We start from the raw sequence: 16,382 nt of genomic DNA, 5'->3' as shown, positions 1-16,382 counted from the left end.
GACAGAGCTGAGTCCCCCAGATCCCAGGGCGAGGCCAGGGCCCAGGGCTATAGGTTCCACCTCCCCTCTATGGGCACCCAAATCCCAGGGCAGGGATGTGTATTCAGACTCCAAAGTGGGGCCGTGTCTTCCAGACCCCAGGACAGGGCCGTGTCCCCCAGACTCCAGGGCAGGGACCAGGTTCCCTTAGACCCTCAAGTGCCACGGGGGCTGTTTGCCCTACAAGGCTACACTGAGAACCAGGGCCAGCCTGCAGGGCCCAGGGCTCTAGGTCCTGCCTCCCTTTCCTGGGCGCCAGAGGCCTCCCTCCGAGAAGGACGTGAGACCCTGTGGCTAAAAGACTCCAGGTCTCAAATGAAGGATGGCAGAAAGTTGGATTGATTAGGTGGTGATGGGAGGCAGTGGGAGGGAAACAAGGTGGGAATTCCTTCCCTACAACCATGACTGGTACACAAGGTCACATGGCTGAAGCTCAGTACAGACACTAGGGCACAGGATAACGCTGGAACCCATGAGCAGAGGGGACAGAGGAAACAGCAGGAGAAAGAGGAAAGGAGCATCCACAAGGAGGTGTGCAGTGCCTGCAACTGCACACAGAGGAAGGACACACACCCACATCAGTCCACGTGGCCACGTGTGGTCATTACCCTTGACAGTGAGAGTGGCCGACGTCTTCTCCTGACCACATACACATGAGTACTCCCCAGTGTCTGCCACGGACAGGCCATGAATCTGCAGCTCACATCTGGTCCCATCCTGCCTCAGGTTGTATCTGTCCCCATCTCTGAGGGTTTCAGGTCCCTTCCTCCACTCAACAGGGGCCACCTTGCTCAGCTCACACTGCAACATAGCCGTGGCCCCTTCTGTGGCCTCTTCATTCCTCAGACCCTTTGTGAACTTGGCAGGCAGGGCTGGGGAGGTCAGAAGATATGGACACAATCATGCCTCTGAGCCCACAGAAGAGACAGGACATGGATGACACAGAAAAGACACAGAACCCAAATGGACATGAGCCACATCGGGATGTGCTGAGCACAGGCTGTGCACTGTGGCTTCCCTCAGTCCAGGCTGTACTGCACATGACCATGGCCCCCTCTGTGGCCTCCTCACACCTCCGTCTTTATATGAATCTGGCACATATAGAGCTGAAGAGGGCCAGACACACATGGAAATCAGATCATCTGGAGCACTTCAGTAGACAGAATATGAGGGAATGGAAGACAAGACATAGAGCCCAACAGGGCAATGTGACTGAGCCCATGCTGATACACAGGTGGGAGCTGGCTAGAGATGCTGCTTTCTCCTGGTTTCTGCAACAGTCCAGGAGGCTGGAAGGGATTCTGGGGAATTATGGGAACAGGATGACATGGACACAGGGAGACAACATGGAATGAGTGGAGACGGATGGCATGAAATCAATACTGGCACACCAGAACATGGCTTTGCTTGGCCACATGTGATCTTTACCCCTGATCGTGAGTGTGGCTGAGGACCTCTCCTGCCCACACACGCACGAGTACTCCCCAGCATCTGCCACAGACAGGCCACGAATCTGCAGCTCACACCTGGTCCCATCCTGCCTCAGGCTGTGTCTGTCCCCATCTCGGAGGGTTTCAGGTCCCTTCCTCCACTCCACAGGGGCCACCTTGCTCAGTTCACAGTGCAGTGTGGCCGTGGCCCCTTCTCTGGCCTCCTGGTTTGTCATGTTGTCTATGAATCTGGCTAGCAGGGCTGGGAAGGACCAAGCAGTCACTGAGATCATCAGACTGTCTGGACAACTCTGTGGACAGGACACAGACACACACGAGGAGCCACACAAACCACCAAAGGACCATGGCAGAATAAGCAAATGAATGTACGGAAGGTGAGAAAGCACATGGCCCAAGAGGAACAGAGAACACGCAGGGATGGGGATGAACAGGAGGACATCTCCTGATGAGGAGAAGCAGAGGCAGGAGATGCCCAGAGGACCCCAGTTAGAGGACACACAACCTCAGGGTTCCCACAGGGGTGCCACATTTGGAAGTAGAAGGTGGTGACACAGAGACACATAGATTCCAAGCCACAAGTCCATGTGACCACACAGGATCTTTACCCCTGACAGTGAGTGTAGCTGAGGTTCTCTCCTGCCCGCACACACACAAATACTCTCCAGTGTCCTCCACAGCCAGGCCACGAATCTGCAGCTCACACTTCGTCCCGTCCTGCCTCAGGCTATATCTGTCCCCATCTCTGAGGGTCTCAGACCCCTTCCGCCACTCCACGGGGGCCGCCTTGCTCAGCTTACACTGCAGCACAGCGGTGGCCCCTTCTGTGGCCTCGTGATTTCTCACATCTTCTATGAATCTGGCCGGCAGGGCTGGAAAGGACCAAGCAGACACTGAGATCATCAGACTAACTGGACAACTCTGTGGACAGAACACAGACACACGCAAGGAGGCACACAAACCACCACAGGACCATGGCAGAATAAGCAAATGAATGTACAGATGGTGAGAAAGCACACGGCCCAGGAGGAACAGAGAACACAGTCCCCATCTCTGAGGGTCTCAGGTCCCTTCTTCCACTCCACAGGGACACCTTGCTTAGCTCACACTGCAATGTGGCTGTGGCCCCTTCTGAGGCCTCCTTGGTCTTCAGATCTTGAGTGAATTGGGTAGGCAGAGGTAGGAAGGGTCACATGGACAGAAGCCATCAAGCCCTCTGGAGGATCTGATGGACACACCTGAACATCCAGGAAGAAAACAGAAGCAGGAAGGCTGGAGGGACTTGGGATGAGGCGGACCAAAGTGCATTTGACAGTGAGGACTCCCTGCATTCTGCCTGTGAGGTGCAGATTGGGTGGGAGATGGGCTCCATCCTGGATCTCTTCTCAGAGGGCATCTTATCCTACCTGTGAACTTTCATTATGGGGAAGCAAGACAGGCTCCTCCAACTTGCAACCCACATATGCAATAATGTGATGGACATCTCTCTATCATGACACAGTAGACACCTTCAGGTCCCAACATCCACTGCCCCATTGTCATCCCTCACACAAGAGATAGCCTGACCAGACAGGGCTTCCATCCAGCAGTGCCCATGCCTAGATATACCTGGCGCACCGTACAACATCCCAGCCCACACAAGGCCCTGCTACCTCCATCCAACATGCTCCTAGACTGACCCTACTGAATCCACATTCCCACATATTACCCTGACTCATATCACCTAGATCATGACAGACACCAGATGTGGCCTTGAACCACACCTCTGAACCTCCAATCTACCATTCTCTCTTGCCTCCTGACTCCAGGCAGGTGGCTCACAAGTTAGCAGAGCAGGGCCTAACTTGATTACATAGCCATAGACTGCTATGGATTGTGTTTCTACAGAAGTCAAATGTTGAAGTCCTAACTTCCACTATTTCAGAATATGACTGTTTTTGAGATAGGGCCTTTAAACAGGTGATTAATGCTAAATGGGATCACAAGGGTGGTATCTAATCCAATATAAATGCTGTCCTTATAAGAAAAAGAGATTAGGACACAAACAGAGAAGGACCAGTGAAGACACAGAGAAAATGGCTGTCTACAACCGAAGGAGAGAGGCCTCAGAAGGAGCCAACCGTACTGACACCTGGATCTCAACCATCTAGCCTCCAGAATGGTGAGGAAATACATTTCTGTTATGTATACCACCCAGTCTATGACACTTTCTTTATGGCAACCCAAGCAAACAAAGTCAGACTTTGGTACCAGGAGTGGGGTGCCAAAGGAACAAATACCTATAAATGTGGATGTGGCTTTAGAACTCGGTAATGGGAGGTAGCTGAAAGATATTTCAGGTGCATGCCGAAAAACAGTGTTTGCAGGCAGCAATTGTCGGTGAAAACATGGGTGTTAAAAGTGATTCTGGTCAAGCCTCAGATGACAATGGGGGACATATTATTAAAAACTGGAGAAAGACAATCACTGTTATAAAGTAGCCAAAAACCTGGTCAAATTTTATTCTAGTGTTTTGTGGAAGGTAGGACTTGCAAACAACAAAATTGGATATATTTACCTGAGGAAGTTTCTAAGCAAAGAATTGAAACCATAGCCTGATTTCGCTCTAATATGAAAGTGTGAGAGGCGAGAGATAAATTCAAAAAGGATTTGTTAAGCAAAAAGGAACCAAAGCTTGAAGATACAGAAAAATTTTCAGGCTATACATACTGCAAAAAAAAAAAAAAAAATCAGAAAGCATTATTCTGGGGAGAATATCAACACTGGACAACCATTTGCTAAACAGATCAGGTGTGTGGTTTATGGATCCATTCAGCCCTCTCAGCAGAAGCCAGTAATAAAAATAAGATTATCAAGGAAAGATCTGTGGAGAATTCTTTTGTCTGGTGGCTTTGACCCACATGGATCACATGGGACAAAGTTTTTGAGACCTTTATACCAGAGGAAATGCTGCTAGCTTGAACTGATTCGAACAGAGATGGGACAAAATGAAGGAAGGATGTCAGACTTCTGAGAATCCACAGGATGGGCCAATAGAGCTACATGGATATAAACAAGATATTCTGCAAGAAAAAGGAATAATGACCCAAAAGTTGGTTCAGGAGGTGACAGGAATGGCATTATAACCAGGGGGTAGAGGGCACAGGCCTGGAAGTAAGGCTGTCTCCTCCTCAGTTACAGAGAGCCAGACACCTCCACTCAGGGCTGAGGGGGTAGAGTTGCAACCCTGTTGGGTCGAGAGGACTAAGTATTAATCCAAAGCCTTAAAACCTAATGATATTTGTCCTGCTAGGGTTACACCTTACTTGGGACCCGTGACTCATTCCTCCTTTCCAGTTTCTCCCTAATTCAGAATGTCCATCCTATGCCTGTCCCACCATTGTGACTTCAAAACAAATAACTTGTCTGATTTCACAGCCTCACAGATGAAGAAAAATTTTGCCTCTGTATAAGTCACACTTTGTCTCCCTCACAGTTGACTCAGATGATATTTAGAGGTGATTTGGACTAGTTGATATTGAAATGGGCTAAGATTTGGGACTGTTAGGAAGAAGTAAACATATTTTGCATGTGAGAAGGCCATGAATTTTGAGAATCCAGATGGTGGAGTGTTATGGTCTGAATTGTGCCTCAGAAAAAATGCATATGTTGAAGTCCTAACCCCCAGTACACTTCAGAATATCACTGTATTTAAAGACAATCATTGAAAGGTAAAATGAGGTTGTTAGGGTGGTTCCAAATCCAGTATGACTGGTGCTCTTGTAAAAAGAGGTTAGGACACACATATGCACACAGAGGGACATCCATGTGAAGACACGGGGAGAAGACAGCTGTCTACAAGAAGAGAGGAGCTGACACCTTGATCTTGAGATTTCAGCCCCATACTTCTGAGAAAATAAATCTGTGTTATTTGAGCCACCCTGTCTGCAGTGCTTTGTTACGTTAGCCTGAGCAGATGAAGACAATACTCCTTTAGAAGCTTGGAATGACCACAAGGATCAATCAGAACACTCACCAGCCTGAAGAGGGGCCTGGCCTGAGCCATCGCTATGTCTGTCAAAGGACATACATTTCCTGACCTCCATGCCTGAGGCTCAAGAGCTGGTGGACATCCACAGGCCTTTGCAAGATGGCAGGGGCCCCAGACAGCTCTCCTGGACCCTGACACCTGCCTGCTGCTCTCCCTGTCCTGACACCTGGGGACCCTGCAATATTCACCCTTGGGGTCTGTATGCCCAGGTCCTAGATTAGGCCATCCAAGTGGGTCCTCAGCGTGCATTTGTGGGACGGACCACACAGATGAGTGACTGAATAAAATGTCAATGACATTGAGAGACACTGGGAGAGCACAGAACATGTGGGTTAAGTGGGGGAAGACAGAAGTCACTCAGGTGGTCACGTGGTCTTTACCCCTGACAGTGAGCGTGGCCGAGGTCCTCTCCTGCTCACATATGCACGAGTATTCTCCAGCATCTGCTATGACCAGGCCACGAATCTGCAGCTCACAACTGGTCCCATCCTGCTTCAGGCTGTACCTGTCCCCATCTTTGAGGGTGTTGGGCCCCTTTCTCCACTCCACGGGGGCCGCCTTTCTCAGCTTACATTGCAGTGTGACTGTAGCCCCTTCTGTGGCCTTCTGGTTTCTCATATCCTCTATGAATCTGGCAGGCAGGGCTGAGAAGGACCAAACAGTCACTGATATCATCAGACTGTCTGGAGGATTTTTCGGACAGAACATGGACACCAATAAGGAGCCACACAAACCACCAAAGGACCATAGCAAGATGAGCAATATGTAAACAATGAGAAGGCAAATGGCCCAGGAGGCACAGAGAACACACAGGGACATGCATGAGCAGGAGGACATCTACTGATGAGAAGGGGAGGCAGGAGATACCTAGAGGGCCCCAGTTAGAGGACAGACAATCACAGGGTTTCCACAGGAGATGTGCCACATTTGGAGGCAGAAGGTGGTGATACAGAGAGGTGTATACACCAAGCCACAAGCCCACATGGCCACACAGGATCTTTACCCCTGACAGTGAGTGTAGCTGAGGTCCTCTCCTGCCCACACACACATGAGTACACCCCGTTATCTGCCATAGCCAGGCCATGAATCTGCAGCTCACACACAGCCCCATCTTGTCTCAGGCTGTATTTGTCCCCATCTCTGAGAGCCTCAAGGCCTTTCCTCCACTCCACAGGGGCTGCCTTGCTCAGCTCACATTGCAGTGTGGCTGTGGCCCCTTCCATGGCCTCTTCATTCCTCAGACCCTCTGTGAACCTGGCAGGCAGGGCTGGTGGAGGGATCAGAAAGACATGGACACAATTACACTGAGCACATGAAAAAGACAGGACATGGATGGCACAGAGAAGACACAAAGCCCAACTGGACACAGACCACATGCAAGGTATGCCAAGCACAGGCTGTAGATTCCCTCTGTTCAGCCTGGTAACATCACAATCATGGCCCCTTTGTGGGCTTCTCAGGCCTCAGAGATAACGTGAATCTGCCATGCAGGGCCAGAGAGAGTCAGAAAACACAGAGAACATTAAATTCCTTGGAAAGCGCTGGTAGATAGGACATGACAAGATGAAAGACAAGACACAATCCAATAGGACAGGGCCCACAGTATCACAGGAGAGGGAATCTGGATGTAGATGAGAGTTTTTTCTGGTTCCTTCAGCAGCCCAGGAAGCTGGAAGGGATAGCGTGGCATGACGTGAAGAGTGTGGCAGTCTGGGGGAGACCATGCAATGAGCAGAGACTGATGGCAAGAAGTGAACAACTGGACACCAGAACGCAGATTTGGACAGATGGACTTTACCCCTGACGGTGAGCGTGGCCGAGGTCCTCTCTTGTCCACACATGCATGAGTATTCCCCAGCATCTGCCACAGACAGGTCATGGATCTGCAGCTCACACCTCATCCCATCCTGCTTCAGGCTGTATCTGCCCCCATCTCTGAGGGTCTCAGGACCCTTCTTCCATTCCACAGGGGCTACCTTGCTCAGCTCACACTGCAGTGTAGCTGTGGCCCCTTCTGAGGCCTCCTTGGTCTTCAGATCTTGAGTGAATCGTGCAGGCAGGGCTAGGAAGGGTCACATGGACAGAAGCCATCAAACCCTCTGGAGGATCTGAGGGACGCAACCTGATTATCTAGGAAGGAAACAGAAGCAGATCTCGAAGACATGGGATAAGGCGGACCAAAGACCATGTGAGACTGAGGTCTTCCTGTGTTCTGCCTATGAGGTGCAGATTGGCTGAGAGATGGGCTCCATCCTGGATCTCTTCTCAAAGGGCATCTTGTCCTACCCATGTCCTATCATTACTAGGAAGCAAGACAGGCTCCTGCAACTTCCACATATGCAATAATGTGATGCATCTCTCTCTTCTCTCTCTCTCTTTCTCCAGCCTCACAGGAGGCACCTCCTTGTCCTGACACCTGCTTCCCCATTCTCATACAGGAGATACCCATCCCAGGCAGGGCTTCCATCCAGCACTGCTCATGCATGGGCATACCTCGGCTCACTGCCAACCATCCCAGCCCACACAAGGACCTGCTGTCTCCACCTCACTGCTCCTGTCCTGACTTTACTGGATACACATTGCCTTGGCTCAATCACCAAAATCCCCAAGAGACTCCAGATGCGGCTTCTACACCACACCTCTGACCCTTCAACCTGCTGTCCTCTCTTCCCTCCTGACTCTAAGCAAAGTGAGAGCTCACAAGGTACAATGGAGCAAGCCCCACCCTGGTTACCCCATTATGGTCTGATTGTGTCCCCCCAAATTCATACGTTCAAACCTAACCTCTAGAACCTCAGAGCATGACTGTATTAAAGATAGGGCCTTTAAAGTGGTAACTAAGGTTAAATGAGGTTGTCAGGGTGTGCCCAACTCCAATATGACTGGTGTCCTTATAAAAAGCGGATATTAGGACACAGAGACACACTGAGGAGTGACCATGTGAAAAAACAGAAGACTGCATCAACAAGCCAAGGAGAGAAGCCTGAGAGGAAGTCAACCTAATAACACTTCACCTCAGACATCTAGTCAGAAAACTAACACAAATATTGGTACCAGGAATAGGGTGCCATTGTAACAATTATCTAAAAATGTGGAAGTGGCTTTGGAACTGGGTAATGGGTGGAGGCTGGATGATATTTGAAGTGCATGTTGGAAAAAACCTAGATTGCTGTGAACAACCTGTTCATGGAAAGATAGACATTAAAAAAGATGGACATCTGGTCAGACCTCAGATGGAAATAAAGAACAGGTTATTGGAAAGGGGAGGAAAGGTGATCCTCATTATTAAGTGGCAAAGAACTTGTCCGAATTGTGTTGTTGTGTGTGGAAGGTAGGACTAAGAAACAATAAAATTTTGCATGTTTAGTTGAGGAAATTTCTAAGTAAAGTGTTGAAGGTGAAACCTGTTTTCTCTTTGCTGCTTATTGTAAAGTGCAAGAGGAGGAAAATAAATTGAAGAAGGAATTGTAAATAAAAAAGGAACCAATACTTGAAGTTTTGGAAATTCTTCAGCCTAACCACACGGTAAAAAATGAGAAACTGTTCTGAAGAGAACATCAAGGGTGTGGCTAGACAACCATTTGCTAAAGCACCAGGTGTGCAATTTATGGATCCAATTAGTCATCTCAACAGAAGCCAGGAATAGAGATGCAGTTATCTGGAAAAGCCTCTTGTCTGATGGTGTGGACCTCCATGAATTGCATGGGAGGCCAACTCAGTTTCTGATAATCTTATACCAGCAGATTGGAGTGAACTGGATTGAGGTGGGATAAAATGAAGGAAGGCTATCAGACTTCTGGGATTCAACAGAATGAGCTAATATCACTGTATGGCTGCAAACATGTCTTATCCTTCAAAATAAAAGAATGACCCCAAAGGCATCAGCAGGGCTGCCACTGCCACTACAGGTCCACGGATCAGGACCACCTCTCCCTAGAATGGAGGGGGAAAGGCTGTTACCCAAGGATGAGTGGATATTACCCAGGTCTGAGAGACTGGAGATAACACTCTGGTTGGCATGGAGGACTGGAATTAAGTCAAAGAGAATTATTTTTCAGACTTTAAAAAAAAAGGTAGAGATGGGGTCTCACTGTCACCCAGGCTGGAGTGCAGTGGTACAATTATAGCTCACTGCAACCTCAAACTCCCAGGCTCAAGTGATCTTCATGCCTCAGCCTCCCTAGTAACTGGAACCCCAGATGTGCACCACCACACCTAACAATTTTTTTTTTCTTTTAGAAAAAGGGTCTTGCTATATTTTCCAGGCTGGTCTAGAACACCTGGCCTCAAATAATCCTCCTGCCTCGGCCACCCAATGTGCTAGGATTATAGACGTGAGCCACTGTACTGAGTCACCAGCCTTAAAATCTAGTGAAATTTGCTTTGCTAGGTTCAGACCTGCATAAGATCCATGACCCATTTTTTCTTTCCAACTTCCCCTCTTTTGAACAGGAACGTCTATCCTATGCCTGCACCACCACTGCATTTTGGAAGCACAAAACTTGTCTGGTTTCATGCTTCACAACTGAAGAAGAATTTTGCCTTGGAATGACGCATACTTCACCTCCCTCATGCTTGACTTAGATGCATTCAGATGAGATTTTGATTTTGAGTTGATGCTGGAATGGGTTAAGATTATGGGCTGTTAGGAAGGAGTAAGTGTATTTTGCATGTTAGACGGTAATTAATTGTGGGAAGCCAGAGGGCAGAATGTCATGGTCTGAATTGAGTCCCCTCACCAAATCCATGTATGTTGAAATCCTAACCCCTAGTACTTCACAATGTCACTGTATTGAAATAGTATCTTTGAAAGGTAAAATGAGGTTGTTATGATGGGCCCAATCCAATATGACCAGAGTATCTACAAGCCAAGAAAAGAGGCCTAAGGAGAAACCAACCGAGTGACTCCTTGATCTTGGAATTTCAGACTCCAGAAGTCTGAGAAAATAAGTATCTGCTGTGAAGTTACCCAGATGCAGTGCTCTGCTGTGTCTGCCGAGCAGATAAAGGCAGCAGTCCTTCAGGAGCCTGGCACGACCACAAGAACCACTCAAACACTCTCAGCAGATTTAGTGGGGCCTGGCCTGACCACCTCCTCGGTGAGCCCCCAACCCTACTGTGCATGTCCATCAGCAGAAACACAGGCCCTCACCTCTAGGCCTGGGGCCCCAGAGCCCGCGCACATGTGCAAGCCCCAGCAAGATGCCAGTGGCCCCAGACAGCTCTCCTGGACCCTGACGTCTGTCTGTGGGGCTCTCCTTTGGGTCCCTGCCCTATTCACCCCTGAGGTCCATATTCCCAGGCCCTAGATTAGGTCATCCAAGTGGGTTCCAAGTGCATTTGTGGGATGTATCACACAGGGGAATGACTGAATGAGATGGCAATGACATCAAGAGGCACTGGGAGAGCACAGATCATGTGGGTTAGGTGGGAGGAGACAGGAATCACTCAGGTGGCCACATGCGGTCTTTACCCCTGATGATGAGTGTGGCCGAGGTCCTCTCCTGCCCGCACACACACGAGTACTCCCCAGTGTCTGCCACGGACAGGCCACGAATCTGCAGCTCACATCTGGTTCCATCCTGCCTCAGGCTGTATCTGTCCCCACCTCTGAGGGTCTCAGACCCCTTCCTCCACTCCACGGGGGCTGCCTTGCTCAGCTCACATTGCAGCATGACCGTGGCCCCTTCTCTGGCCTCCTGGTTTTTCACATCTTCTATGAATCTGGCAGGCAGGGCTGGGAAGGACCAAGCAGTCATTGTGATTATCAGACCGTCTGGAGGACTCTGTGGACGAGACATGCTCACCCACAAGGAGCCACACAAACCATCAAAGGACCACACGTGAAAGAGCAAACAAACGTACACATGGGGAGGAAGCAAATGGCCCCAGAGGAACAGAGAACACAAAAGGAGAAGGACATGAGCATGAGGACACCTCCTGGATAAGAAGGGAGGAGGGAGATGCCCAGAGGACCCTGGTTAAAGGACAGACAACCATGGGGTTGCCACAGAACCATGCCACATTTGAAGGCAGAAGGTGGTGACACAGAGATGTGTAGACACCAAGCCATGGTCCACATAGCTACACACGATCTTTACCCCTCACAGTGAGTGTGGCTGAGGTCCTCTCCTGCCCGCACACACACGAGTATTCCCCAGTGTCTGCCACGGACAGGCCACGAATCTGCAGCTCACATCTGGTCCCATCCTGCCTCAGGCTGTATCTGTCCCCACCTCTGAGGGTCTCAGACCCCTTCCTCCACTCCACGGGGGCCGCCTTGCTCAGCTCACATTGCAGCACGGCCGTGGCCCCTTCTCTGGCCTCCTGGTTTTTCACATCTTCTATGAATCTGGCAGGCGGGGCTGGGAAGGACCAAGCAGTCATTGTGATTATCAGACCGTCTGGAGGACTCTGTGGACGAGACATGCTCACCCACAAGGAGCCACACAAACCATCAAAGGACCACACGTGAAAGAGCAAACAAACGTACACATGGGGAGGAAGCAAATGGCCCCAGAGGGACAGAGAACACAAAAGGAGAAGGACATGAGCATGAGGACACCTCCTGGATAAGAAGGGAGGAGGGAGATGCCCAGAGGTCCCTGGTTAAAGGACAGACAACCATGGGGTTGCCACAGAACCATGCCACATTTGAAGGCAGAAGGTGGTGACACAGAGATGTGTAGACACCAAGCCATGGTCCACATAGCTACGCACGATCTTTACCCCTGACAGTGAGTGTGGCTGAGGTCCTCTCCTGCCCGCACACACACGAGTACTCCCCGGCATCCACCACAGCCAGGCCACGGATCTGCAGCTCACACCTGGACCCGTCCTGCCTCAGGCTGTGTCTGTCCCCATCTCTGAGGGTCTCATGCCCCTTCCTCCACTCCACCGGTGCCGCCTTGCTCAGCTCACACCGCAGTGTGGCCGTGTCCCCTTCTGTGGCCTCTTCATTCCTCAGACCCTCTATGAACTTGGAAGGCATGGCTGGGGAGGTCAAAAGACACAGATATAATCACATTCTCTGAGTACCTGGAAGAGATAGGAAGGACATGGATGGCAGAGACAAGACACAGAACCCAACTGGGCACAGGCTGCATGAGGGTGTGCTGAGCACAGGCTGTGGACTGGGACTTCCCTCAGTACAGACTGTACAGCACATGGCCATGGCCCCTCCTGTGGCCTCCTCACATCTCAGGCTTTATAGGAATCTCTGGCACCCAGGCCCAGAGAGGGTCAGAAACACATGGAGAACATCAGGGGAAAGAATGTGACAGGATGGAAGACACAGAATCCAACGTGACAATGTTGACAGAGTCCTCGGAGGCACACAGTGGGAGCCCGCTAGAGAGGCTGCTTCCTCCTGCTTCCTACAACAGCCCTGGAGGCTGGAAGAAGCTCGTGCAGTTACACAGGCAGGCACAGATATGGGGAGAGAACGCACCATGGGCAGAGACGGATGGCGTCAAGTCAACACGTGGACATGAGAGCATGGCGCTGCTTGGCTGCATGTGGCCTTTACCCCTGACGGTGAGCATGGCTGAGGTCCTCTCCTTCCCGCACATGCACAGGTACTCCCCAGCGTCCTCTGCCACGAGGCCGCGGATCTGCAGCTCACACCTGGCCCCGTCCTGCCTCAGGCTGTGTCTGTCTCCATCTCTGAGGGTCTCATGCCCCTTCCACCACTCCACGGGGGCCATCTTGCTCAGCTCACACCACAGCACGGCCGTTGCCCCTTCTGTGGTCTCTTCGTTCCTCAGACCCTCTGTGAACTTGATGGGTAGAGCTGGGGGAGGGTCAGAATATATGAACACAATCATGCTCTCTGAGAACATGGAAGATACAGAACATGGATGGCACAGAGAAGACACAGAACCCAACTGGACACAGGCCACATGTGGGGTGTGCTGAGCACAGGCTGTGGACTGGGGCTTCCCGTGCTCCAGCCTGTCAGCACTGTAGCTGTGGCTCCTTCCACGGCCTCCTGAGTCCTCACACTTTATGTAACTCTGGCTGCCAGAGCCAGAGTATGTCAGACACACACGAGGACCGTGAGAGTCTCTGGAGCACTCTGTGGGGGGAGGACAGGACAGCATGAAGGACAAGGTGCAGAAGCCAACAGGACAACATGATGGAGCCCATCCTTGGAGGCACATGGGGTGGAAGCTGGCTACAAGGCCAGTTTCTCCTGGTTCCCACAATAGCTCTAGAGGCTGGAAGGGACTCTGCAGAGTGATGGGAACAGGGTGGCGCAGATGCAGGGAGAGCCCATGGGGTGAGTACAGACAGATGGCATGACATCAGTACATGGACACCAGAAGATGGCTCTCCTTGGCCACATGTGGCTTTTACCCCTGACGGTGAGCATAGCCGAGGTCCTCTCCTGCCCGCACACGCACGAGTACTCCCCAGTGTCTGCCATGGCCAGGCCACGAATCTGCAGCTCACATTTGGTCCCGTCCTGCCTCAGGCTGTATCTGTCCCCATCTCTAAGGGTCTCAGACCCCTTCCTCCACTCCACAGGGGCTGCACTGTTCAGCTCACACTGCAGCACAGCCGTGGCCCCTTCTCTGGCCTCCTGGTTTTTCACATCTTCTATGAACCTGGCAGGCAGAGCTGGGAAGGACCAAGCAGTCGCTGAGATCATCAGACTGTCTGGAAGACTCTGTGGACGGGACATGGACACCCACAAGGAGCCACACAAACCACCAAAGGACCACATGTGAAGGAGCAAATAAACATTCACACGGGGAGGAAGCAAATGGCCCGGGAAGAACAGAGAACACAAAGGGATGAACATGAGCATGAGGACACCTCCTGGACAAGAAGAGTAGGCGGGAGACAACTGGAGGACCTCAGTTGGAGAAAAGACAACCCCGGGATTGCCACAGGGGCTGTGCCACATTGGAAGATGAGGATGACTCGGTGACATGTAGACACCAAGCCACAGGTCCACAAGGCCACACATGATCTTTACCCCTGATGGTGAGCGTGGCTGAGGTCCTCTCCTGCCCGCACACACACAAGTACTCCCCGGCGTCCGCCATAGCCAGGCCACAGATCTGCAGCTCACACCTGGTCCCCTCCTGCCTCAGGATGTATCTGTCCCCATCTCTGAGGTTCTCGGGCCCCTTCCTCCACTCCACAGGGGCCACCTTGCTCAGTTCACACCACAACATGGCTGTGGCCCCTTCCACGGCCTCTTCATTCCTCAGACCCTCTGTGAACTTGGCTGGCAGGGCTGAGGGATCAGAAAGAGATGGCCACAGTCACACCCTCTGAGCCCACAGAAGAGACAGGACATGGACAACACTGAGAAGACAGGGAAGCCATCTGAACATGGGCTGCTCCTGGGGCGTGCTGAGTACAGGCTGTGCACTGCGGCTTCCCACGGTCCAGCCCACTAGCACCATGGTATGGCCCCTTTTGAGGCATCCTCAGGCCTCATACTTTCTATGAACCTGGCTGGCAAGGCTGGAGAGGACACAAAAACCATGAGGCCCTCTGGAGACACCTGGGGACACTCAGCAAGGACACACTCCCGCTCTGGAGGAAACTAGGAATTAAAGCATGGACATGTGGACGTGAAACAGTGCCCTGGGAACAGAGAACAGACTGGCCATGGACACGCAGGGGAAAGCCGCCCAGGACACAGAGGAGCTAGAATCCTAGCAGGGACCCCAAGATGATGGCAGACACATGCAGTGGCCACAGGACCCACGAGATGGGGAGGCAGAGACGGAACCAAACCAGATCTCCCCATCCCCAGGGTCTTCTGTAGCCCATCCTGGCTCAGACTGAATTTGTCATCATGCTCAAGGGCCCAAGACCAGCCTGGTGGCTCACACTATACTGTGGCCCTGGCCTCATTCTGTGGCTCCCTATTTCATAGCTCCTTCATATTTTTTTTTTCTTTTTCAGACAGGGTCTCAGTGTGTCGCCTAGGCTGGAGTGCAGTGGTGTCATCACAGCTCACTGCAGCCTCAAACTTCTGGCCTCAACCAATCCTCCCACCTGAGTAGCTGGGACCACAGGTGCACACCACCACAACCAGCTAATTTTTATATTTTTTGTAGAGATACGGTCTCCCTGGGTTGCCCAGGTTGGCCTGAAACTCCTGAGCTCAAATGATCCTCCTGCCTTGGCCCCCCAAAGTGCTGGGTTTACAGGTGTGAGCCACCACACCCAGCCTCATGATCTTGATGAATAGCTGGAGGAAAAAGACACAAAATCAGCTGCCTAAAAATCTCCCACGAAATCATCCAGGCTCCTGCTTCTCATCAGTTCCTGCTGCTCCTGCAGCCAGAGCCCAGGGCAGACAGGGAGTAAGGAGCCTGCTGCTGGGAGAGAGGAGGGTGCTGCCCTCCACCTTGACTGTCACCCTGTGTTCATGATGCAAGCAGGAACCCCACGCAGCAGGTGCCCTGGCGCATGGGTCCAGCAGATAAGAAACAACCAACTGAATACATGAAGGAACCGTCCACCCAGACATGCCCTGCATGCAGGAGATAGCCATGGATCACAGGGACAGACGAGGGCCACTGTCTCCTGTGCACTGAGGCTGGGTGGCTTCCCAGCCCACCAGATGGAGACTGGAGCCTCAGAGTGCTCAGCTTCATCCCCTGGACGCCCCCTGAGGAACTGCAGCTCGGAGCATCCTTGGGGCTTCAGGGTCCGGTGGAAACTTCCAGCATGCAAGGGTGCCCTCTTAGCAGGCACCAGAGGGGGTCCAGCAGGGGACCCACCACCTGAAGCTTCCCCGGAACTCGCCCACTTCTGGAAGCAACTGCCTCAGGCAGCCGGCAGGGGTCCACTCTGATCATCTGCTCTTCAGCCACCGGTCTGAGGAGGACACAGAT

At 51.7% G+C, this 16,382-nt stretch overlaps 1 protein-coding gene across 40 annotated transcripts in view; it reads right to left on the bottom strand.

Annotated features, from left to right (window-relative positions):
• OBSCN (obscurin, cytoskeletal calmodulin and titin-interacting RhoGEF) overlaps positions 1–16,382 on the bottom strand; it is a 170,265-nt gene that overhangs the window by 73,267 nt on the left and 80,616 nt on the right. For 23 of the 40 annotated variants that reach the window (XM_063707531.1, XM_063707526.1, XM_063707457.1 and 20 more), the window contains 12 exons: positions 14,501–14,764; positions 13,876–14,139; positions 12,968–13,309; positions 12,247–12,510; positions 11,619–11,882; positions 10,991–11,254; positions 7,316–7,579; positions 6,521–6,784; positions 5,898–6,161; positions 2,096–2,359; positions 1,468–1,731; positions 648–911 (listed from right to left, as the gene is read on the bottom strand). The exons of 2 other annotated variants lie outside the window; for them this stretch is intronic. In XM_063707531.1, coding sequence (XP_063563601.1) covers positions 648–911; positions 1,468–1,731; positions 2,096–2,359; positions 5,898–6,161; positions 6,521–6,784; positions 7,316–7,579; positions 10,991–11,254; positions 11,619–11,882; positions 12,247–12,510; positions 12,968–13,309; positions 13,876–14,139; positions 14,501–14,764 — 3,246 coding nt within the window. The remainder of the gene's footprint in view (positions 1–647; positions 912–1,467; positions 1,732–2,095; positions 2,360–5,897; positions 6,162–6,520; positions 6,785–7,315; positions 7,580–10,990; positions 11,255–11,618; positions 11,883–12,246; positions 12,511–12,967; positions 13,310–13,875; positions 14,140–14,500; positions 14,765–16,382) is intronic. 15 more of the 40 variants (XM_063707471.1, XM_063707484.1, XM_063707517.1 and 12 more) reach the window with 13 other exon arrangements.

The sequence above is a fragment of the Gorilla gorilla genome, chromosome 1, assembly GCF_029281585.2.
Source record: "Gorilla gorilla gorilla isolate KB3781 chromosome 1, NHGRI_mGorGor1-v2.1_pri, whole genome shotgun sequence".
Lineage (NCBI taxonomy): Eukaryota > Metazoa > Chordata > Mammalia > Primates > Hominidae > Gorilla > Gorilla gorilla.
The sequence above is the reverse complement of the archived record's forward strand: the minus strand, read 5'-3'. Positions and strand labels throughout refer to the sequence as shown.